We start from the raw sequence: 22,852 nt of genomic DNA, 5'->3' as shown, positions 1-22,852 counted from the left end.
TTTCTCAGTGCAAAATGCATAAAATTAACTCTCTTATTGAATAAATAAGTCGCCTTTCTCTTACGAGCCAATCATTATCTTCTTTACAATAATATGAAGAGTAAAATATTCCTTAATAAAAATCCTCAGAAATTTTTCAAACTTTATGACACTCTTCATCTTCATCACTTTCAATATAAAGCGATATTTAGACATGGCATGAATGCAAACAAAGTTAATATAAAGACACAGATGAACACAAGAGTGTCTGCAGCAAATGTCAGTCAGGAAACGTGCACGTTAACAGATTGTGAAGACAAACACACTGAAAAAACACTTGTTCGATCAAAGAAAGCAAATATTTCACTGAGATTTAGATGATAGAGCAGTCCACTCTCAGCTCTACATGATGTACTGTCACATTTAGTGAACACTAAATTAAAAAAGATGCATTTCAGATTGTCAGTGTCAAAAAATAACAATTAAAGATATGTTTTAATGGCATCTGTGTTTGTTTATTCAACTAAAATTTCCATTTAACTCCTGACAGTTATTTTAGTGTTAATAATCTGTTTAATAAAAACAGAATAAATATTGAGCATACTTTTATGTAATGGTTTAAAGGGACTTAAGGCAGCTTTACCTTTCATTAAAATGATCTGATGTGATGATTTTGAATCTGTTCCAGCCTCTCTAACCGAGTTGATCATCAGACTTGTTGTCCTCCTGCTGGGTATGATGTTACTCATCACTGCCCTCTGCTTCAGCTCTAAGGTACTGCACATCCTTATTCAGAGGACGGTTGGGTTCAAATGAGAATTTAGCAGAATATATTTAGTTAGAAGAGTCCAGTCATTTTAGCAATAACAACCCATGTTTTCTGTCATGTCCTTCCAGGCCAGCAGAAGCCAGAAGCCTGGATGAGAGAAGAACACTGAGATTAAGGATTAAGTTCTTCGTGGTTCCAGTTCTGAAGGCCCGATAGGTGAAGAGGCCGGACCCCAGAGCATTTTAGCCAGATGTTGAAATGGTGTAAATGCTTAATGTAATCTCTACACCTCCCATGTGTAACTACTAGAGTTTTGCACAAACCCGAAACGAGACCCAAACCCGACCCAGACCCACTCGGTACCGCTGAATTTTGGGCCTGAACCCAATCCTAGACAGAGGCTGCATTTAAATGTTTTATTCTTCAAAGACAAATTGCTTTGTGGTACACCACAAATATAGATTATTTTAATAAACATTTTATATATGTTATATGTTATTCCTATATTTCACTATTTTATGTCTTAGATTATCATTGTTTTACTTGTGTTATTTTCTTTTTATACATATTTAATGAGCATTGTGGGAGGGAGCCTGAGATCTAAGATTTTCATTGCTGTTGGGACTTGTCACTCAAAATGATGTCTGAGCCATTGAACTCAGTTTCCCAGAATCCTTGAGCCCTGAGCTCCACCCATGGACTCAACACAAGCACACAGCTAAGCACAGGACTGTTTAACTTTGCCATTGTACATGTATTGATGTGATTAATGTATTCACTGAGCTTTATTGTTGTGATATCATCTTAGTCAGGATTTCATGTAGCTGGTTTCAGCACAGTTGATGAATTAGTTATGCTTCACCCAAACACAGAGTCTCACATGTACACTAACCGCCTCTCTTACTCAGTGCATTATCCTACACATATTACCATCATGTATACTCTGAACTGGCTTTAAACAGAGCGAGCTTCAAAGTTCACGCTCACATGTTGCTTTGTTCTGATCTGATCTGAATTTGACATTAATTCTATTGATATTAACAATTAGCTTTAATATTTGCTAATAACCAGACCTGCTCCTATCTGCGTCCCCAACATAATGGTGCCCCGTGTGCGGCGTATTATTTTTGGCAAATATTCATATTTGTGCAATATTAATTTAGAGCAGACGTTTTAGTCAAAAGCAAACATTATACAGTAGATTCCACAAACGTGTTGCAGCAGACGTCCTGCTGTACTTACAAACAAGTGCATTGTGGTGATAATTGATTTATTCAAATGCAAAAAAAGCAATTTGGGTTAGTTATTGATAACTACCACTTTAAATGTCATAGTGTTACTTTAAGAACTCTGGAGGACTTGTAAGAATACTGGACACAGAGGCACGTGTGTTTTTTTCAGATTACCTGTCTCATGCACTACTGTCAGGATATAGTGACCGTTTTATAAAAATAACTTGTTTTAATCACATTTACTCCATTTCTACCCACTGCAGCTTTAAATGATGTTAAAAACATCACCAGGGTGCAAGATGTCAGTATATGATTATCACTTGCAGCTTCGTGTCAGCAAAGCGTGGGCACTGACGTTAAGAGAGACACCACATGATGAAGAGATTACAGGTGAAGAGGAAACTGCACATCTAACCAAAGAGCAGAGCTGATAAGTCGTAACTCTTAAGTTTCAAAAGCCTTCAATTTGAGTTCAGGACGACCCTTCACACTCTGAAGATGAAGCTTGACCATGTATTCAATGTAACCTATCAAACTGTCAGAATTTGATGTTAATTCAAGAGCTCCTTTAATTAATTAAGATAAAAAAACTCAATAATGTTGAACTCAGTAAGAGCCAGACATGCTACTATAACTGATCAAAATAAATTCTGATTGCTGACGCACGCTTACACACTCTTGTTGCTTTGTTTAGTTTAGTTATTCAGTTAGATTAATATTGTGTGTTTCACCTTTATTAACTTGTAAATAAATGCTTGTGGCATAAACACGCTGGCCTGTTCAATGTTGCATCAGAGTGGATACTGCCAACCTCTGCTGTGACAAGGACTAAATCCTTCAACCTTTACTAGCCGTTGATATTGGTTATAGTTATTAATCTAATTATTAATCAGAGTTCCCAATTGATAGTTTAGTATACTTTATGAGACTATTTTTATGAGACTACATTAGCATTTTCTCTTTGTTACAAAAAGTGGTGCTCCGAGGAGATTTAATGTAAATTAAATCAAATTATTCAATATAATCAATAATTACTCTGATAATTACTTATGACTTCTGATAGCTATATTACATGCCTTTTTGAGCACCAACATGATTGTGGTGCCCCGTTATTATTTATATATATATATATATAGCTAATGTTATTAATATTAATTTCATTCATTTTAATATTTTTGGCATCACTGGGCAAAAATTCCATAATAACCTTTCAGTATATTGTAATTCAGGTGTTCTGAGAGATAACTAGACTTCTGCACCTCCTCATAGCTTTGTTTTCAGGATTTAGAAAATCTATCCCGTGACGGGAGACTTTGACCAATCACAGGTCATTTCAGAGAGAGAGAGCGTTCCTATTGGCTGTGCTCCGGCTGGTGGGCGATGCTTGGTATTACCTCAACTGATCTCAACATGGCTGCCGGGTCACAAACTTTCTCATTTTACAGCTAAACAGTACACTACAAGATGATTCTGAAAACATCTGAGGAGAGAAATAGACATTACAGTAACAGATTATTGATTCATATTTGATCAGCGCTGCCTAGTTTGACCGTTTGGTCGGAGTTGGTGAGTGATTGACAGCTGCTCAGAGTCGGCAGACTCCAGATCAGCTCTGATCGGCTGTTTACCTCCGGCCTGTGAAATCTTGCAGATGCCGTTAGGAGCACCGGAGGACACAGAGGCACGTGTGTTTTTTTTTCAGATTACCTGTCTCATGCACTACTGTCAGGATATAGTGACCGTTTTATAAAAATAACTTGTTTTAATCACATTTACTCCATTTCTACCCACTGCAGCTTTAAATGATGTTAAAAACATCACCAGGGTGCAGGGTGTCAGTATATGATTATCACTTGCAGCTTCCTGTCAGCAAAGCGTGGGCACTGACGTTAAGAGAGACACCACATGATGAAGAGATTAAAGGTGTCGAGGAAACTGCACATCTAACCAAAGAGCAGAGCTGATAAGTCGTAACTCTTAAGACATGCTACTATAACTGATACAAATAAATTCTGATTGCTGACGCACGCTTACACACTCTTGTTGTTTTGTTTAGTTTAGTTATTCAGTTAGATTAATATTGTGTGTTTCACCTTTATTAACGTGTAAATAAATGCTTGTGGCATAAACACGCTGGCCTGTTCAATGTTGCATCAGAGTGGATACTGCCAACCTCTGCTGTGACAAGGACTAAATCCTTCAACCTTTACTAGCCGTTGATATTGGTTATAGTTATTAATCTAATTATTAATCAGAGTTCCCAATTGATAGTTTAGTATACTTTATGAGACTATTTTATGAGACTACATTAGCATTTTCTCTTTGTTACAAAAAGTAGTGCTCCGAGGAGATTTAATGTAAATTAATAACTAATGACTTTATTAATATTAATTTAAATTATTTTAATATTTATCTTTGATATTTGCTAATAACCAGACCTGCTCAATAAATGTAACTGTGGTACCTGACATTTACTGATGTTAAAAATAGCACCAGGTTGCAAGATGCCAGTATATGATTATCACTGGCAGCTTCCTGTTAGCGAATCTAATGACGCTGACGTTAAGAGAGAAACCACATGATGAAGAGATTAAACGATGAAGAGGAAACTGCACATCTAACCAAAGAGCAGAGCTGATAAGTCTTAACTCTTAAAAGGCTTCAGTTTGAGTTCAGGACGACCCTTCACACTCTGAAGATGAAGCTTGTTGAGGCCGACGTTCTTCACTTATTCAAAATCAAATGAGAGATAAAAGAATAAGGTCAAATGTGATAATTCAGCACAATTATTATATTTACATATATGTTTCCCATGATCACCATAGCAACCTACAGTATTCACTGAATAAATAGAATTACTGCAACAGGAAGCATTATATTCAAAAATAGAAAGCATGAAAATTATCTGTATGCAAGTACAAATATATATTTTAAGTGCTTTTAAATACAGTATGTTTCTGATATGAATGTGTAAGGGGGAAGTGATAATAATAATACTATTAATGATAAAACATTGCATTGAACTTTTAAATAACTGAGTGTTATCTGACGTTTTGTCTGTGAACAGGTTGTACCTCATGGATCATGTTTCAAACTGGAAGCAAGATTAAACCTATTTTATTGCCTTTGTTTCAGGAAACTTTCTGCCAAATGCCATGTGTCTTCTTGAGTATTAATATTAAGTTTTAATTGAATTTATATATTTCACCAAATAGATCTATAGCCTCAAAATAAGGTACTGCAGGCCGTGAGAGGCAACAGCCTAAACTACAGCGTTGTGATGACCTGATAGAGGTGAACAGGAAATATGTATCTCTCAGGGGGCTGGGCCTGACTCTTGGTCTGATAAAGAGACAGAGACAGCAGATGAAGAAGACACAGTGACAGGCACATTGAGTGGACATGGATCACAGAGTGCTGATTGTGCTGCTCTGGACCTCAGGTAGGACTCTGATTTAATGATGGACGTTTGAAACTCTTAATAAGTGAGGCAGAGAGCTGAGAGAAGCTGTGTGCTTTCAGGATGTTTCTATACTTGGTTAGAGGCAGAGACCAAATAGCATGTGTTCACTCAGGTCTGAAACTCACGTTGTCTCTGATCCAGCGTGCTGGGTGTGGTGGTACTGATGTCTCTGAGTGGGTCATATTCTGAAGAACCTCTGGACAGGATGCACAGACCGACGGTCCCTATAATATTAATATTACAGGAGAAACATACTGTATTATAATCAGATCTAGAATCAGAACACAATGTGCGTTACTATATGATATGATCAATTAAACAATTTATTGAATCATAAGGTATAAATACAATACAGATGAAAGAAACATCAACTAATTAAATTAATATTTAAAAATTATTTTTGTTCTTCTTATTATATCATATAACATGTAAATGTAAACATGTGTAAAATAGCTGTTAAATTCACTATAAAATCAATAAGCTCTACTATTTATATTCTCAGTCCCTGTATGGATATTATTTGATATTATAGGAATATTGGGGCTTGAAATGATAAATCAGGATGAGCCAACACACGGCACGGCGTTGGGGAGGGGGGTGAGAACGAGGGTGCTGTAATTTATCAATACAATGCTCACCTACTTTTTGTAAAATAATCAATGTTCGTCATATTTTTTTAAAATTTGTGAACAAATATAATTAATGAAACATTATTTAAAAAAAATTCTGAATCTGCTCTTTTGATTTACAGAATATGATTTTACAGGGCAAATATTTCCAGAAGAATTAAATGTTCAGATGAAGGCTGTGAAATGTGTAAATAATAAAATAATAATAATTTAACTAGAACAAGTTTTCTCTTTAAGCTTTTTGGGCGTTATCATGATGGTCAAACATTATGTTATATTACATAGTTTTAGGTCAAAAGCCTTTATTGTTTTCTTAATTCTTAATCTCCATTAACAGAAAACATTGTGGACTTCACTAATGTCTAAACCATGGCTACGTCCCTGTATGGAATAGTTATGGCTCGGTTAGACATTGTTTTCACTAACTTTCAGCTTACTATGACCTTAATCAGAACTGAATGCCAATCACAATGTCACTGTGCTGTGTGGACATATTTATGTACCCAGAACTTTGGTATAAACACAGACACACACAAACAATAGTCTGGTATAACCCTCTGGTGGCTACAGCTAGAAATACAAGGAGGCCAAGATGTCTGTTTACTTGCTGTTAACAAAGTAAAAGCCCAAAACAATTACACAGTAATTCATTATTGTTGTTAACAACAACATATTTCACTATTTGTTACGGTATTAGTACTATTTTACTTTAAAATTCAATAAACAAATCAAACCGTAAAGCATTTATTTTCTTTTAACCATGTTAAGATCTTCTGAAATATTTGAGAAGGAATTTCAAAATAAAATATATTTGATAACAATTATATGAGAATATATCTATTAATAAACAGTCGTTTAGGGGAATAAAGGTGGAACTCTCATTTAATTTAACTATATTATTAGTTACAGTTGATTTACAGAATAGCTGGCTGAACAACTGTTGTTTGATTTAAGTATATACACTATATGTATGTATATATACACATACGTAAATATATACACACACATATATATATTATTAAATTAGACAGCTTATTAATTAATTAATTAGACTAATAACTAATTACTAGTCAAATTAATTATAAATATTAAAGTAATTAAAGTAAGCACTAGGAGGAGGCAGAGGAACGAGATTTCTTCCCAGATCATCTGTCTCTCTACTGTCAGGATATAGTGACACTTTTATGAAAATAATTTTTTATCATATTTGCTCAGAGTTGCTGACTGCAGCTTTTCAGGAGTAACATTAAGAAGTAATCCACTCTAAATGATTCTCCAATTGAAGAGATTGGGGACAAAATCCACAGAGCTCCAATGCAACCTGACCTGATCCTGATAGGACCCTGCAGGGAAGCCCAACAAAACTACATTTGGCAAATCTGTGACAAATATTTAGAAATGTGTGACGGGATGCTTCTACTGCAACCTTTCTGCCTGACCTGTCCAGAGCAGGACAACTCATTATCACCCTTTGCATTATCTCTTTTAGGATTCTCCCCAGGTCTCCAGACAGAAGAACATGATACTTTCAAAGGTAAACAGAATACAAATATACAAAAGAAGAATTACACAAGAGATTGTTTTACTAATTACTCTCTTACCTGTGTTCAGTGATTGATGCTATCCGGTTGGTGGGAGGATCCAGCCGCTGTTCTGGTGATCTAGAGGTGAAGCTCCAGGGAGTTTGGACAGGAGTGGAGGAGGATTACTGGGACCTGAAGTCAGCAGACATAGTTTGTAGACTTCTGGACTGTGGTTCTGTGGTTCGGACTTCCTCAACAACACGTCTATTTCCACCTTCATGGACGATCTCACCTTCCTGTCTTGAGTCTGAATCTAGTCTGAAGAAATGTTTAACAGAAGAGCTCTTTTTTTCTTCACCTAGTGCAACCATTGTGGAGATCATCTGCTCAGGTAACAACATCAGTATCCACAACACAAAAACACAAATGCAAAGAAAGCTCATCAGTGGGCTTGTTGCTGGAGGCTCATGGCTTCAAACCTTCCATACGGATATTCCTCTTACAGCAGCCACCAGTAGGGGACTGTCACTGAACTGACCTTCTTCCACTAGTGGAGCTGGGTGGGACACCATGACTCTTACAAATGGTGGACACTTTTGAACAGTCTCTCAGTCCTCCAAGGCATTCCTGGGGCCTTTCCCATTTCAGATTTTATACGGCTCAACTCCTCTCCTCGATTCCTCTCCTCGATTCTTCTCCTCGAGTCTTAGTTCCGCCCACGGGAGATGTGAGCGGAGGAGGCGAGGAAAAGACACGAGGAGAGAGGAAACAAGGAAATGTGTTTTTTAGAGACATGAGACGTCGTTTCCTCTGAAGCGTCACGTGAAGTGACGTCCGTTTCTGATGACAGCAGCAGCTGATCACATCTGGATCAGCTGTCAGTCGGCTTTAACAGCTGTTGATGTCTGAACTGATCTAATACTAATAAAGACACTCAGTTATTCTCAGTGGTAGAGCAGCAGTGTTTCTCTCTGTAGCCTGTTACCTGTTTAACAAACACCTGCACATGAATAACAGCTGCAGTCTGTATTTCTACTGTGGACTGAGTCCTGCTTGAGGACCAGGAACCATCTCTACTGTGGACTGAGTCCTGCTTAGAGGACCAGGAACCATCTCTACTGGCACAATACCTTTATATTATTTATTTATTATTAGTGTCTGTAGTTATTGATATTCTGACACTAGAAGTTATGTATCAGGCTGAATGTTTCAGGGAAAATGTAAATGATGTAACTCATATCAAACCCGACACTCAGGAATTATCATCCTCATGTGACTGAATGGAAATGAGGATAAATGATGTAAAAGGTGTAAAAGACAGACCCTCCTTCTCTCTCTGACTTTAACTGGATCCTTAATAAAAGTTAACGGAGGAAATAACAGATCATCAAAGAAAACTCTTTCTAATAAATGCAGAAAGTTGTTTGAGGTCTGTTTGTTGTCAGCTCTATAAAGCTCTTTCAGTAACAGATTCCTTCAGCCGCAGTGTGTGAGGCAGAGATCCTGCAGGTTCTTCTGCTGCTGGAACACTTCACCATCAACATGGTCCGTCTGTTGTTCACACCTACAATTAACACCGTTCACACCTACAGTTAACACCGTTCACACCTACAGTTAACACCGTTCACATCTACAGTTAACACTGTTCACACCTACAATTAACACTGTTCACACCTACAGTTAACACCGTTCACATCTACAATTAACACTGTTCACACCTACAATTAACACTGTTCACACCTACAGTTAAAACCGTTCACACCTACAATTAACACCGTTCACACCTACAGTTAACACCGTTCACATCTACAATTAACACTGTTCACACCTACAGTTAACACTGTTCACACCTACAGTTAAAACCGTTCACACCTACAATTAACACCGTTCACACCTACAGTTAACACCGTTCACATCTACAGTTAACACTGTTCACACCTACAGTTAACACCGTTCACATCTACAGTTAACACTGTTCACACCTACAGTTAACACTGTTCACACCTACAATTAACACTGTTCACACCTACAGTTAACACCGTTCACATCTACAGTTAACACTGTTCACACCTACAGTTAACACCGTTCACATCTACAGTTAACACTGTTCACACCTACAGTTAACACTGTTCACACCTACAGTTAACACTGTTCACACCTACAGTTAAAACCGTTCACACCTACAATTAACACCGTTCACACCTACAGTTAACACCGTTCACATCTACAGTTAACACTGTTCACATCTACAGTTAACACTGTTCACACCTACAATTAACACTGTTCACACCTACAATTAACACTGTTCACATCTACAGTTAACACCGTTCACATCTACAGTTAACACCGTTCACATCTACAGTTAACACTGTTCACACCTACAGTTAACACTGTTCACATCTACAGTTAACACCGTTCACACCTAGAGTTAACACTGTTCACATCTACAGTTAACACTTTTCACACCTACAGTTAACACCGTTCACACCTACAGTTAACACTGTTCACACCTAGAGTTAACACCGTTCACACCTACAGTTAATACCGTTCACACCTACAGTTAACACTGTTCACACCTACAGTTAACACTGTTCACACCTACAATTAACACTGTTCACATCTACAGTTAACACCGTTCACACCTACAGTTAACACTGTCCACACCTACAATTAACACTGTTCACACCTACAATTAACACTGTTCACACCTACAATTAACACTGTTCACACCTACAATTAACACTGTTCACACCTACAATTAACACTGTTCACATCTACAGTTAACACCGTTCACACCTACAGTTAACACTGTCCACACCTACAATTAACACTGTTCACACCTACAATTAACACTGTTCACATCTACAGTTAACACCGTTCACACCTACAGTTAACACTGTTCACACCTACAATTAACACTGTTCACACCTACAATTAACACTGTTCACACCTACAGTTAACACCGTTGATATGAGTTACTAACTGTAGGTGTGAACAGAGTGTATTTCACTAATGTTTATGAGTCGACACAACTTGGGTGTGTGACGCAACTATGTGATGGCAGGTGTTTTACTCAGGACCCAAAGAAGCTCAGAGTCGAGTGTGAAGTTTGGATGAGCGGTTCTCGAGAAAGCTGCAAGCAGCAACACCACAGACCAAACATTCAGCCCGTTCTAAAGGACATGTTTTGAACGGGCGCTGCACTAGTACTTCATCTCTCTGTCTGCATGGTTCTCTTTCTCTCTTTCTCTCTCTCTCCAGACTCTGTCAGGCTGGTGAATGGGAAGAGTCTGTGTTCAGGCAGACTGGAGGTGAAGTCCAACCAGTCGTGGTCCTCAGTGTGTGAAGATGACGTTGACCTGCAGGATGCTGAGGTGGTCTGTAGGGAGCTTGGCTGTGGGGCTCCTTCAGTCCTCCAGGGGGCGCTCTATGGAGACGTGGAGGCTCCAGTGTGGACCAAAGAGTTCCAGTGTGGAGGCCATGAGTCTGCTCTCCTGGACTGTGACAGCTCAGACTCAGATAGAAACACCTGCTCACCTGGCAAAGCTGTTGGACTCACCTGCTCAGGTAGAATCTCTATTCTAATGCAAGTTACTTTACTTCTTTTACTAATTACTCTCTTGTCTCTGTTCAGAGCCTGATGACGTCCGGTTGGTTGGAGGAGCCAGCCGCTGTGTCGGTACACTTGAGATGAAACAACATGGAGAATGGAGACCAGTGGCTGACTACAACTATAAGTGGGACCTGATGTCTGCAGCTGTTGTGTGCAAACAGCTGGACTGTGGTTCTGTTCTTTCAACAGGAAGAAGAGATGATTCGTACCCCCGACATGCATGGATAATCAGATCTTCCTGTGGTCTGTCTGAGTCTTCAATCAGGGAATGTGTATCAATACAGCCTCATTCTTCCAGTAAGAGTCTGGAGGTCACCTGCTCAGGTAACACTATAAATGGCAATAACTTTAACAGGAATCCTTATAATCTCTTTCCTGTCTGTTCATTGGACTAGTAAAGAAATAGCTGTCATTTTGAGGAAAGAGAAAATTAGGTAATCTTTTAGTTCCAAGCATATGTTGTCACGGCAGTACTGGTGAAAGGATTTGTTGTCGTGAGTTGAGGCCTGAACCAACACGGAAACAGTCCTGTTTTAAACAATGCAGGGAGCTGGGTTGGTGAGGTGTGTAGCTTCAGGCACTGATGAGACATGAAATACAATCTAAGAAGTCCCATTTTGTTGTGATGATCACAGGGAACACAGTAGACATGTGGTGTAGATGTTACGGGGTAATCCAACAGGAATGAGCTCTTGTACATATTTGATTGGACCCTGCAGTGTTTTGCCGGCAAAGATAGAGTCAGGTTCTACTTTTTTGCCGGATGACCCTGCAGTTTTTTTGCCGAAGTCCTCTGTGTTGGCACCCTGGCTGCACCACCGGACTGGCCTCATTCTAATGAAAGAGGAAGCTGTGTTTTGTTCAGGCAGAGATAAAGCTTCTCTGAAACCGGCAGAAGCCTTATAGATACACCAGCTACTAACAGACAGACAGCTACCTCCGGTTCTGAAAAGTGAAGCCAAGGCTGAAGTGCCTTAAACTTACATTTTTTCTATTTGCCAGCAGGGGGCGACTCCTTTGGTTGCTGAAAAAAGTCTGATTGTATAGAAGTCTATGAGAAAATGAGTCTACTTCTCTCTTGATTTATTACCTCAGTAAACATTGTAAACATGAGTTTATGGTCTCAATCACTAGTTTCAAGTCTTCTTCAATACAGCATGATGTTCATTTAGTAAATTATGGTCCCATTTAGAGTCAAACAGGCCATAAAGCAGGGGATGCTTTAGGGCGTGGCTACCTTGTGATTGACAGGTCGCTACCACGTCATTGTCCGGCCTGAGAGTTGTCCGTCACATCATGAAAGTTGATTGTAACATTTTGGTACCCTAAAAATGTCTTATTCAGTATTTGGTTGTACTTCGCTCCGCCCTCTCGTGTCACTTCTGGTTCCAAAAAAAACAATATAGCGACGGCCAAAATGCCGAACTTCAGGCTTCAAAACCGTAGTCCATAAACCAATGGGTGACATCACGTTGGCTACTTCCAGGTCTTATATAGTCTATGCTAACAGTTGACAGTTGGTTTCAGTTCATATTGGTGAGCATACTGTACAAACAGGAACTGATTCTCCCTTCTAGTGTCTGCACCCTGACAGGCTCATTTTAGACGTTTGGCAACAGCATATGAGTGGGTAGTATGTTGGCACTTATTATTTCATTCATTGATTTAAAACTTTACTGATGTACTTCAGTGATTTTGTGCTGTTGAGAGCCTGGTTAGAGGTTTCTCTGACTTTCTTGTTTCTCTCCCTCCAGACTCTATCAGGCTGGTGAATGGGAAGAGTCTGTGTTCAGGCAGACTGGAGGTGAAGTCCAACCAGTCCAACCAGTCGTGGTCCTCAGTGTGTGAAGATGACTTTGACCTGCAGGATGCTGAGGTGGTCTGTAGGGAGCTTGGCTGTGGGGCTCCTTCAGTCCTCCAGGGGGCGCTCTATGGAGACGTGGAGGCTCCAGTGTGGACCAAAGAGTTCCAGTGTGGAGGCCATGAGTCTGCTCTCCTGGACTGTGACAGCTCAGACTCAGATAGAAACACCTGCTCACCTGGCAAAGCTGTTGGTCTCACCTGTTCAGGTAGAAGAGGAGCTGTAGCTTTGATTTGATTAATGCAAATGACTTTATTTATTTTATTAATTATTCTCCTGTCTCTGTTCAGAGCCTGATGATGTCAGGTTGTTAGGAGGATCCAGTCGCTGTGATGGTACGCTAGAGATGAAACACCATGGAGAGTGGAGACCAGCGGTTTACTGGTTGTTTGAATGGGACCAGATGGTAGCAGCTGCAGTGTGTAATCGACTGGACTGTGGTTCTGCTGTTTCAACAAACATAAGGACCAGTTCTTCATGGAAGTCTGTGTGGGAGATCCAGCCTTCTTGTGTTGAGTCTCATGTGATGCTACGGGAGTGTTTAGAGCTACCTAGTGGCTTTGTAAGCTCCAACAGCCTGGAGGTGATCTGCTCAGGTAACCCTGAACAGTGACAGTCACATCCTTAACTTTTTCAATGAGCAGTTGCTCACTAAGTCCTCCATATTAAATATGAATCCAAGAGTCCTCCATTTCCCATGGCTCCTGCTAATAAACAAATCCTGTCATCTTACTGGGCTCAGTTTTCATCACTTTGACAAAACAAATAAAGATGATTCATGTTTCATCTTCCACTGTTTTAACAGATTTTCTGGCTCAGCCAAACATCTCCTTCGCTACCTTCATTGACGGGGTTTCTGAGGCCAATCAGCAGGGGATTCAGGTGCTCATGGGCTCCAGCTTCACCATCAGCTGCTCCATCCTGCCACAGTACCCAGGAGGCTCCTTCCAGCTTATTCTGACCACCTCAGCTACATCACAGAACCACACCCTGCCAGCTGTCAATCACTCTGCCCACTTCCTGTTCTCTGCTGCAGAGCCCGCCCAGCGAGGGGAGTACCGCTGTGTTTATCACCTCTATGTTTTCTCCTATAACTTCTCATCTGAGAGCCAGCCGCTCCATCTCACTGTCTCAGGTAACTTCATAGACAATCTGAGTCAAACAGGGAAATGTGACACTGACAACGCACGCAGGCTTTAAAGTATTATTCATCTGAATCAGATAAAACGTCATGAGGTGTCAACTGTTTACATGCATGAGACAGCAATGTCTTCATGTTTATTGCTGCTGTTCAGACTAATTAATTTAGTTCATTACATTTTATTATGTGTTTATTTGATCACCTGACAATCTGAATCAGCCAGTTTATACAATTATTTGACTGCATGAAAACACATTTAGTGTTAATGAGATAAAGAAAAGTCACTTCCATCCAGAAAAGCTGCAGTCTACAGATTTGTGATTTTTGTTCATGACTATAGAGTGGATCAGTTTACCCAGGACTCTTTAAATACCATGCACACAGTAGAAGACAGAGGATAAGAAGTGCAGCTTTGTGAGGAATTCAACCACTAAAAGTCAGAAAAAACAAGTTTCATAGCATAAAAGCTTTATTATTAGCTTGTTGAACGAGCCACCAAACAAACATCCACGGGGGGAAAGTGCTCTGCTAACTCCAGTTTGCAGGCTAGATGACTAATCAGCTGCTCAGCTGCAGCACATTAAACAGCATGTAAACATACCTGCAGATATCTCTTTGCTCACTTTAGATGCTGGTGTGCTCCTTTACTCTTACTGGCTTGTGAGCTACAGCACAAGTTGATGTTTGTCTCTGGTTCTCCTGCCGGAGCTCAGCCTGCCAGCTGCTGTCAATCAAACACTGACACGCCCCTCCAGGTGCTGAGAGGAAGTATGCACAGGGTGTGATCCACACACTGCAAACACTGCAGCAATAAGTCAGAATACAACCACAAAGACAATGAGGACTTGTGATTTGTGGACATGTGTCCTCTCAGCTGAAAGTAACAATCATACATTTAAAAAAATACAAGATGTAAAAGCTGAAAATAGTTTGAATGAAGCAACTTTAGCTTCAGAGGAAAGTGCTGCACACATGTTCCTGTATGAACTGATGTAATCATGATTGTGAATCTGTTCCAGCCTCTGTAACAGATCTGATCATCAGACTGGTTGTCCTCCTGGTGCTGATGGTGCTGATGGTGGGGTCCAATGCTGCCGTGTATTGCTACTGCAAGGTACTTTACTCATCAATGTTAGGACTGTAGGGATGTAATATCCAACATTCAGTGTTTGGTGTACTTTGGGATCACAGCTTGGTATGTGTTTGGTACTGAGGGGAAAACAAAAGCTACATGCTACGTATCAAACTCAACACTTCCTACACTATTCTGTGACTTGAAGACATTTTCTGTCATGTCTCTCTAGGCCCCCAGAGGACAGAAACCAAGACGAGAGGACAACATGGAGCTGGATCACCTCGGTGGTGCTGGTGACTTGCTGGGTGAAGAGGCAGGAGCCCAGGGGACAGAGTAGGATCATCCAGATGGACGGCTCAGCTCTCACACAACAGTCACATCAGAGCAGCGTTCTGTAATTGATTCTAAACATGATGCAGTGAGGACAATGGGACATTTGGTTGTATTCTATATAATCTGCTGAGTGAACTGTTGCAGCATCATATAATCTGCAGAGCCAGGCAAAGAAAAACTGTGTTCCTCATCCTCTATAAGAGTGATGAATACAACAGTTAAGAGACGAGGGCTAGGGTAAAGTGTTAGCATGCCTTATTCATGATTAACAAGTACTGTCACAGTACATAAAGGGATGTTTTTCATTATTATATTCTTTGCATGATGAAAACAAGATGACGTTCTATCAGTTAAGAAAGCTAATGATAAGTATATTGTTGTTAATGTTTTGAAGGAAGCTCATTACTTTAACCATGAGGAATACTTTGATGCTTCTGTCTGTGGTTTCTGTCTTTTGCTTAAAATAACTGTCAGATATCATTTTAATACTACTGAGTTTTCAGAGAAATCTATGAAGAATTTAAGAGCTAAAATAATCGACTTAATGTGTAAATAGTTAGGAGTCGATGGCTTTGAAGCCACTAAAACCAAATTACAAACATAATGTGTTGTTAATGTTTCTGAACTGTTAAATAATGAGCTTTTTAAAATGCATCACAATAAATGAAGCTTGCATCGACTGAGTGGAACTAGATTGATTCTTTTCTCTTCGGCCACCTCTTGGTTACTGAAAGTCTGCTGACAAGAAAATCACTCATTGTTGGCAGGACGTTGTAATATATAACAATTACAATATGATGCATTATTATTAATTACTCAACTTTTCAACATTATTTTAGAATTGAAAGCTCCACTTTGAACAGGCCTTGGGTAAATTTAAGTACATTGTAGCGTTATGTAGCGTTATTGCATAGAGCAGATGAATAATCAATCATTCATTGATATCAAAATATGTATCTATAATTAATAACCCCAAAATTATTAATCATAAACCCATGAATTGTCATAAAAGGTGAAGGAGAGTGATGACACTCAGCTTCAAATATCACACACAGTTTTAATATCATACTTTACCCAGGCGTCACCCAGTTTTATAAAAACAGGGAAAGATTCACAATGTGATATTAATCAGTTGAGTTTCTAATCTCAGGGTTGCTATGGAGTTCTTGGGTCTAGTGAACAGTGATGGGAATTGTTTATATACACACACAAAATCAAGTTCTTTATAAATTTAAATGTTTATTGGACTAACTACATGACTAAACTACTGACAGAATAACTGAATAAATGATCAAACAAAAGGAAAAAGGAATAGAATGAATAAAGGATAATTAAAGGAATACAGAGAGATTTGTGTGAGAAACTTTTCGTACGGACGGTTTAAGTGTGAAGGCTGTGGTTTAGGACCCAGAAGCAGACACAGACACAGACAGAGCTGGATGGTGGTTGAAAGTCATGTGGATATATCATAATAATGGTGGTGAGGGCGCTGGAGAAGGCAGGGGACAGGCAGGCTGCTGAGCAGGGTGGAATGGCTGGAGGAATGAGCTGAGGCGGCGTGTGAGGATGGCTCGATGGGAGGCTGGCACTGGAATCCAGAACACAGGAGAACACAATGTTAAACACTAGAAGCACAAGGAAAAAGCACAAGAATAACTCTGGTATCTATGGTACAGAGCGGCCGAGAGTATACCAACTGGTAGGCAGAACAATCTGGCAAAGACTGGCAGGAAAGCTGGTGTTCTTGAACTGTGGGTTGATTAGGTGATTGTTGACAGGTGCAGAGTGCAGAGTGGAGTGTGAGATCAGGTGCCTGATGAGGAAGCCACGCCCCTGCCACACCCACACACACACACAGACAGTCAGGGGAGGGGGAGACACAGGGGAAACAGAACACAGGAACACTACTGGAGTCACGGCCAGAGCCGTGACATTAAGCACACATTTGTGCCTGTTGACTGAGGCCCAGTGTGTTTTGGTGAGTAAAACCAACATGTTAACATAACTTTTGTTTTTCAGATTTTTTTCTACATTTTCAGATATTTTTCTGACTTTTTTCTGACATTTTTCTGACTTTTTTTAAACATTTTTCTTTTTTTTTTACATTTTTCAAAAACATTTTCAGACACTTTTCTGACTTTTTCTGACTTTTTTTAGACATTTAATTTTTTTGACATTTTTGAAAAAATGTTCTGACTTTTTTTTTTTTTTTACATTTTTCTCACTTCTTTTTTCTTTTTTTTTTTTTTTTTTACATTTTTCTGACTTTTTTTAAACGTTTTTCTGACTTTTCTTTTTTTTTTTACATTTTTCTGACGTTTTTCAGATATTTTTCAGACATCTTCTTAGATATTTTCTTTTTTTGACATCTTTTTAGATATTTTCTTTTTTTGACATTTTTCGAAAAAAAATTTGACTTTTTTTTTTTTTTTACATTTTTCTGACATGTTTTCTAAACATTTTTCTGACTTTTTTTTTCTTTTTTCTTTTACATTTTTCAAAAACATTTTCAGACACTTTTCTGACGTTTTTCTTAAATTTTTTAGACATTTTATTTTTTTTACATTTTTCGAAAAAAAATTCTGTCTTTTTGTCTTTTTTTTATTTACATTTTTTCTGACGTTTTTCAGATATTTTTCAGACATTTTCTGACATTTTCAGACACTTTTCTAAAATCTTTTTTAAATATTAAATAAATGTAAAAAAAAAAAAAATTAAAAAAAAATATATGTATATATATATATTTATATGTATGCTCCAATCATAACATGGAAAACTGCAGCCCAACAGGCAACAACAGCTGTCAGTGTGTCAGTGTGCTGACTTGACTATGACTTGCCCCAAACTGCATGTGATCATCATAAAGTGGGCATGTCTGTAAAGGGGAGACTCGTGGGTAGCCATAGAACCCATTTACATTCACATATCTTGAGGTCAGAGGTCAAGGGACCCCTTTGAAAATGGACATGACAGTTTTGCCTCGCCAAAATTTAGCGCAAGTTTGGAGCGTTATTTCACCTCCTTCACAACAAGCTAATATGACCTGGTTGGTACCGATGGATTCTTTAGGTTTTGTAGTTTCATATGATACCAGGGTCTGACTTTTCTTCTGCCTTTCTTTCAGACATTTTCCAGACTTTTTTACGTTTTTTTGTACAATTTTTTGACATTTTTCTGACTTTTTGGGGTTTTTCTTAGGACTTTAAAAAAATATATATACATTTGGACAATTTTCTGACATTTTTGACTTTTCTTTCTGGACATTGTTCAGACATTTCTACGAATTTTTTATCGGACGTTTTTCAGACATTTTTCAGACTATTTATTGACATTTTTCAGACATTATTTTGGACAAACACCCTCACTCATTCACATATCTGGAGGTCAGAGGTCAAGGGACCCCTTTGAAAACGGCCATGACGGTTTTTAATTTTCATTTTTTCGGAGCGTTATTTAGCCAATGTATTCTTTAGGGGTTCTAGTTTCATATGATACCAGTATCTTCACTCTAGATATAAAACTGAGCCCGCTACAACCTTCGAAAGATCAACGCGTTAACGTGTTCAAGAAATTATCGGCGTTAAAATGAATTTGCGTTATTACCGCGTTAATTCCTCACAAAGGAGAAGCTGGAACAGGGTGATGTCCTGCATTTTAAAAATGGGTGCTGCTTAATTAACTCATCAGTTAACCGAATAATTGTTTCAGCTCTAACGAGATCTCATCAGACACATTTCATTTGTGCCTTTATTGTTGAAAAGGACTTTAAATCTGAAAATTGTGCAATAAAACTCTAAAACAATGATTGATCTGTGATCAGTCTATCAGTGATCTCCACCCGCGGATTGCAAAACATAAAGAAATATTCAAAATATGCCTGAACTATGTGGATGGTGGGTGTGTCTTGTAGGCAGATTCTTCACGTTCCAGCACCACAGATCCTCTACTGCCTCCCTCTGATGTCTGTCTGCAAAGGGCCATTACTCTGTATGGAAATTATATTACAGTATTATCATAAATTAAATTAAAGAAGATGATTTTTTTTTTTAAGAACTTGAATAAAGTTAATTAACAAACAAGTTTACAAAGTTATGACATAAATAATAATACAATTTTGCATACATAATATTTGTATTAGACTTTCATATAAATACAAACATAAAAAAATATGAATAAGAACAAAAAAATAACATGTTAAAGCTGAACAAAGGTGATGACTAAGAGAGCAAAATACAGATTAAACAAACAAACAATAATTTAGATTGGGCCAACATTATTTTACTTATGTTATTTTGCTTTTAAATAAATGGGGAGAGATTTTATTTTTTGTTATTTTAACCCCACTGAGCAGAAAAATCGGTTTAGATTTAATGTTACATTTTAATGTTTTATTTTGAAATATTACAGGAAGTGAAAATTGTCCCTGCCTTGTGATGCTGACAAGAGATTTGACTCTTTGCTCCCATCTGTTGGTCAAATAGAGGAACTGCAATACTAATAAATGAGTGGCCTACACAGTGTTTCTGCAACTATTTTTAAATCCAAGCAAGGTAAATATGCCTGATAAATATATACACAATCTTATTACTCATTCATTCATATAATAAATACATATAATATATATATATATTATATATATCATTTATATACTGTATATATTTACTATTATTGGTATTATTATTTTAATTATATCTTATTATATATATATATATATATATATATATATATATATATATATATACATATATTGATATTAGAATTGATATTACTGTTTTAATTGCTTCTTTTTATTTTTCTGTTAATTCCCTTATTTATTTACTCTTCTATTTTATTTATTCGTGTATTTATTTTTATTAATTTTGAAATTAATATATTCATTTTTGCATTATTTTTGATTTATTTAGAATTTCTCCTATAACTTCTCATCTGAGAGCCAGCCGCTCCATCTCACTGTCTCAGGTAACTTCATAGACAATCTGAGTCAAACAGGGAAATGTGACACTGACAACGCACGCAGGCTTTAAAGTATTATTCATCTGATTCAGATAAAACGTCATGAGGTGTCAACTGTTTACATGCATGAGACAGCAATGTCTTCATGTTGTTGTTCAACACTTCAGGCCCCTAGTGTTGTATTAACGTATTGCTCTGCTAGTTGTAAACTAGTTGAAACCGACCTCTTCTCAACATGCAGCTTTACAGGACTAGTTTGTTTAATTTGGATAAAAGTTATGCAGATATGTGTGACAAAATCATCTCATATCTCAGGTCCACTTACAAAAGTTGTCTCTTTTTCTGTGATACTATAGTCTGACTGCTATCAGCCTAATTTGTACCCGTATTCCTGTATACTGGAAGACTTGTGCACAAATGCTGTTCCATGCAAACACCCAAACCGGACAGCATTTAAACAATTACAGATGTTATATTGTTCTGCATGTACCAGTAGTGTGTGAAATTAATATTAGAATAATAGCTCACAGTGCTTTATTTAGCCCCTTTTATCCTCCCAAAACATTGTATTCAGTTTCACTATTCTGTGTTTCTCAGTGCAAAATGCATAAAATGAACTCTCTTAATTGAATAAATAAGTCGCCTTTCTCTTACGAGCCAATCATTATCTTCATTACAATAATATAAAGAGTAAAACATTCCTTAATAAAAATCCTCAGAAACTTTTCAAACTTTATGACACTCTTCATCTTCATCACTTTCAATGTAAAGCGATATTTAAACGTGGCATGAATGCAAACAAAGTTAATATAAAGACACGGATGAACACAAGAGTGTCTGCAGCAAATGTCAGTCAGGAAACGTGCACGTTAACAGATTGTGAAGACAAACACACTGAAAAAACACTTGTTCGATCAAAGAAAGCAAATATTTCACTGTGAGATTTAGATGATAGAGCAGTCCACTCTCAGCTCTACATGATGTACTGTCACATTTAGTGAACACTAAATTAAAGAAGATGCATTTCAGATTGTCAGTTTCACAAAATAACAATTAAAGATATGTTTTAATGGCATCTGTGTTTGTTTATTCAACTAAAATTTCCATTTAACTCCTGACAGTTATTTTAGTGTTAATAATCTGTTTAATAAAAACAGAATAAATATTGAGCATACTTTTATGTAATGGTTTAAAGGGACTTAAGGCAGCTTTACCTTTCATTAAAATGATCTGATGTGATGATTTTGAATCTGTTCCAGCCTCTCTAACCGAGTTGATCATCAGACTTGTTGTCCTCCCGCTGGGTGTGATGTTACTCTTCACTGCCCTCTGCTTCAGCTCTAAGGTACTGCACATCCTTATTCAGAGGACGGTTGGGTTCAGTTGAGAATTTAGCAGAATATATTTAGTGTAGTGGCTATCTTTAGTCTTCATACTTCTATCTTCGTATTAACTTACTTTCTTTCGTTAACCACACTTCAAGGACGACATCACAATGTTTTACGCGTTGAGTCGGCCCGGTAGCAACGCCAACGGCAACGCCAACGGCAACGGTAAAACAACCGTGTTGCTCCGCCGGTAACTCATTTATTCACAACTGAACCGTTTCACAATAAAAGTCATTTCACAATAAAAGTTCACTTCCTGTCCCTAAATTACATGTGTACGGAAGCCTCACAGGACTAAACTCAAAGTCACAGTGGTAAACATACAGGAAGGAATCACCATATATAGTCATAATATTCTCTTACATTTAACTGAAATATATTTCTGACTGAACTTCAGCAAATAATATTATCAACACAATAAACATAAGCTTGGCACTAGTAAATGGCGCTTACATTCCGGCCCCTAATTGTTACTGCTGAGGCATAACAATTACACATTAACACATTAAAGCGTCATGTAACTTAAAACTCAGGATTTATATGACTGACTTATTTAAACATGAACTTATATTCATCTCCTAAACAGTACATTTCAAATACACATTTAGTTTGAATACAAAATTCACTCAAATGTAGTATGTAGCATAAATCTCATGCTTTAAGCACAAGTATATCATACATGAAATATGAACATCTACACTTGGTCATCCATTTCAAGCAACAGACATAACTTATCTGTTGGCCTTTCCAAAAGACTAGTTTTAGTTTTCACAAAAACACGTCTGACAAGTCCGTTTGAATCAGATATTGTCCTTTCAACTTTTGCCATCAACCAGGAGCTTCTTGGTGCACTGTCATCAACTATGAGGACGACATCTCCTGGTTTCAGATTT

The 22,852-nt window shown here is 37.9% G+C and overlaps 3 protein-coding genes across 3 annotated transcripts in view; 2 read left to right on the top strand and 1 right to left on the bottom strand.

Moving 5' to 3' along the window:
- Window positions 1-14,863, bottom strand: part of capns1b (calpain, small subunit 1 b) — a 31,460-nt gene extending 16,597 nt beyond the window's left edge. Inside the window, exons 1-3 of the mRNA XM_074641015.1 lie at window positions 14,812-14,863; window positions 7,674-7,733; window positions 5,569-5,667 (exon numbers count right to left, since the gene is read on the bottom strand). The gene's annotated coding sequence lies outside the window, so the exon portion shown is untranslated. The remainder of the gene's footprint in view (window positions 1-5,568; window positions 5,668-7,673; window positions 7,734-14,811) is intronic.
- LOC141770858 (scavenger receptor cysteine-rich type 1 protein M130-like) lies at window positions 5,383-13,395 on the top strand. The gene is made up of 5 exons (XM_074640703.1): window positions 5,383-5,422; window positions 7,684-7,827; window positions 10,857-11,162; window positions 11,230-11,532; window positions 12,963-13,395. Exons 1-5 carry the CDS (start codon window positions 5,383-5,385, stop codon window positions 13,304-13,306), a joined length of 1,137 nt encoding a protein of 378 aa, XP_074496804.1. The 3' UTR covers window positions 13,307-13,395.
- LOC141771089 (uncharacterized) lies at window positions 13,407-16,298 on the top strand. Its single transcript, XM_074641014.1, has 4 exons — window positions 13,407-13,665; window positions 13,875-14,204; window positions 15,230-15,324; window positions 15,515-16,298. Exons 1-4 carry the CDS (start codon window positions 13,416-13,418, stop codon window positions 15,620-15,622), a joined length of 783 nt encoding a protein of 260 aa, XP_074497115.1. The 5' UTR covers window positions 13,407-13,415; the 3' UTR covers window positions 15,623-16,298.
- Window positions 16,299-22,852: the final 6,554 nt, after the last annotated feature.

Source organism: Sebastes fasciatus, chromosome 7 (genome assembly GCF_043250625.1).
Source record: "Sebastes fasciatus isolate fSebFas1 chromosome 7, fSebFas1.pri, whole genome shotgun sequence".
Taxonomy (NCBI): Eukaryota; Metazoa; Chordata; class Actinopteri; order Perciformes; family Sebastidae; genus Sebastes; species Sebastes fasciatus.
The sequence above is the reverse complement of the archived record's forward strand: the minus strand, read 5'-3'. Positions and strand labels throughout refer to the sequence as shown.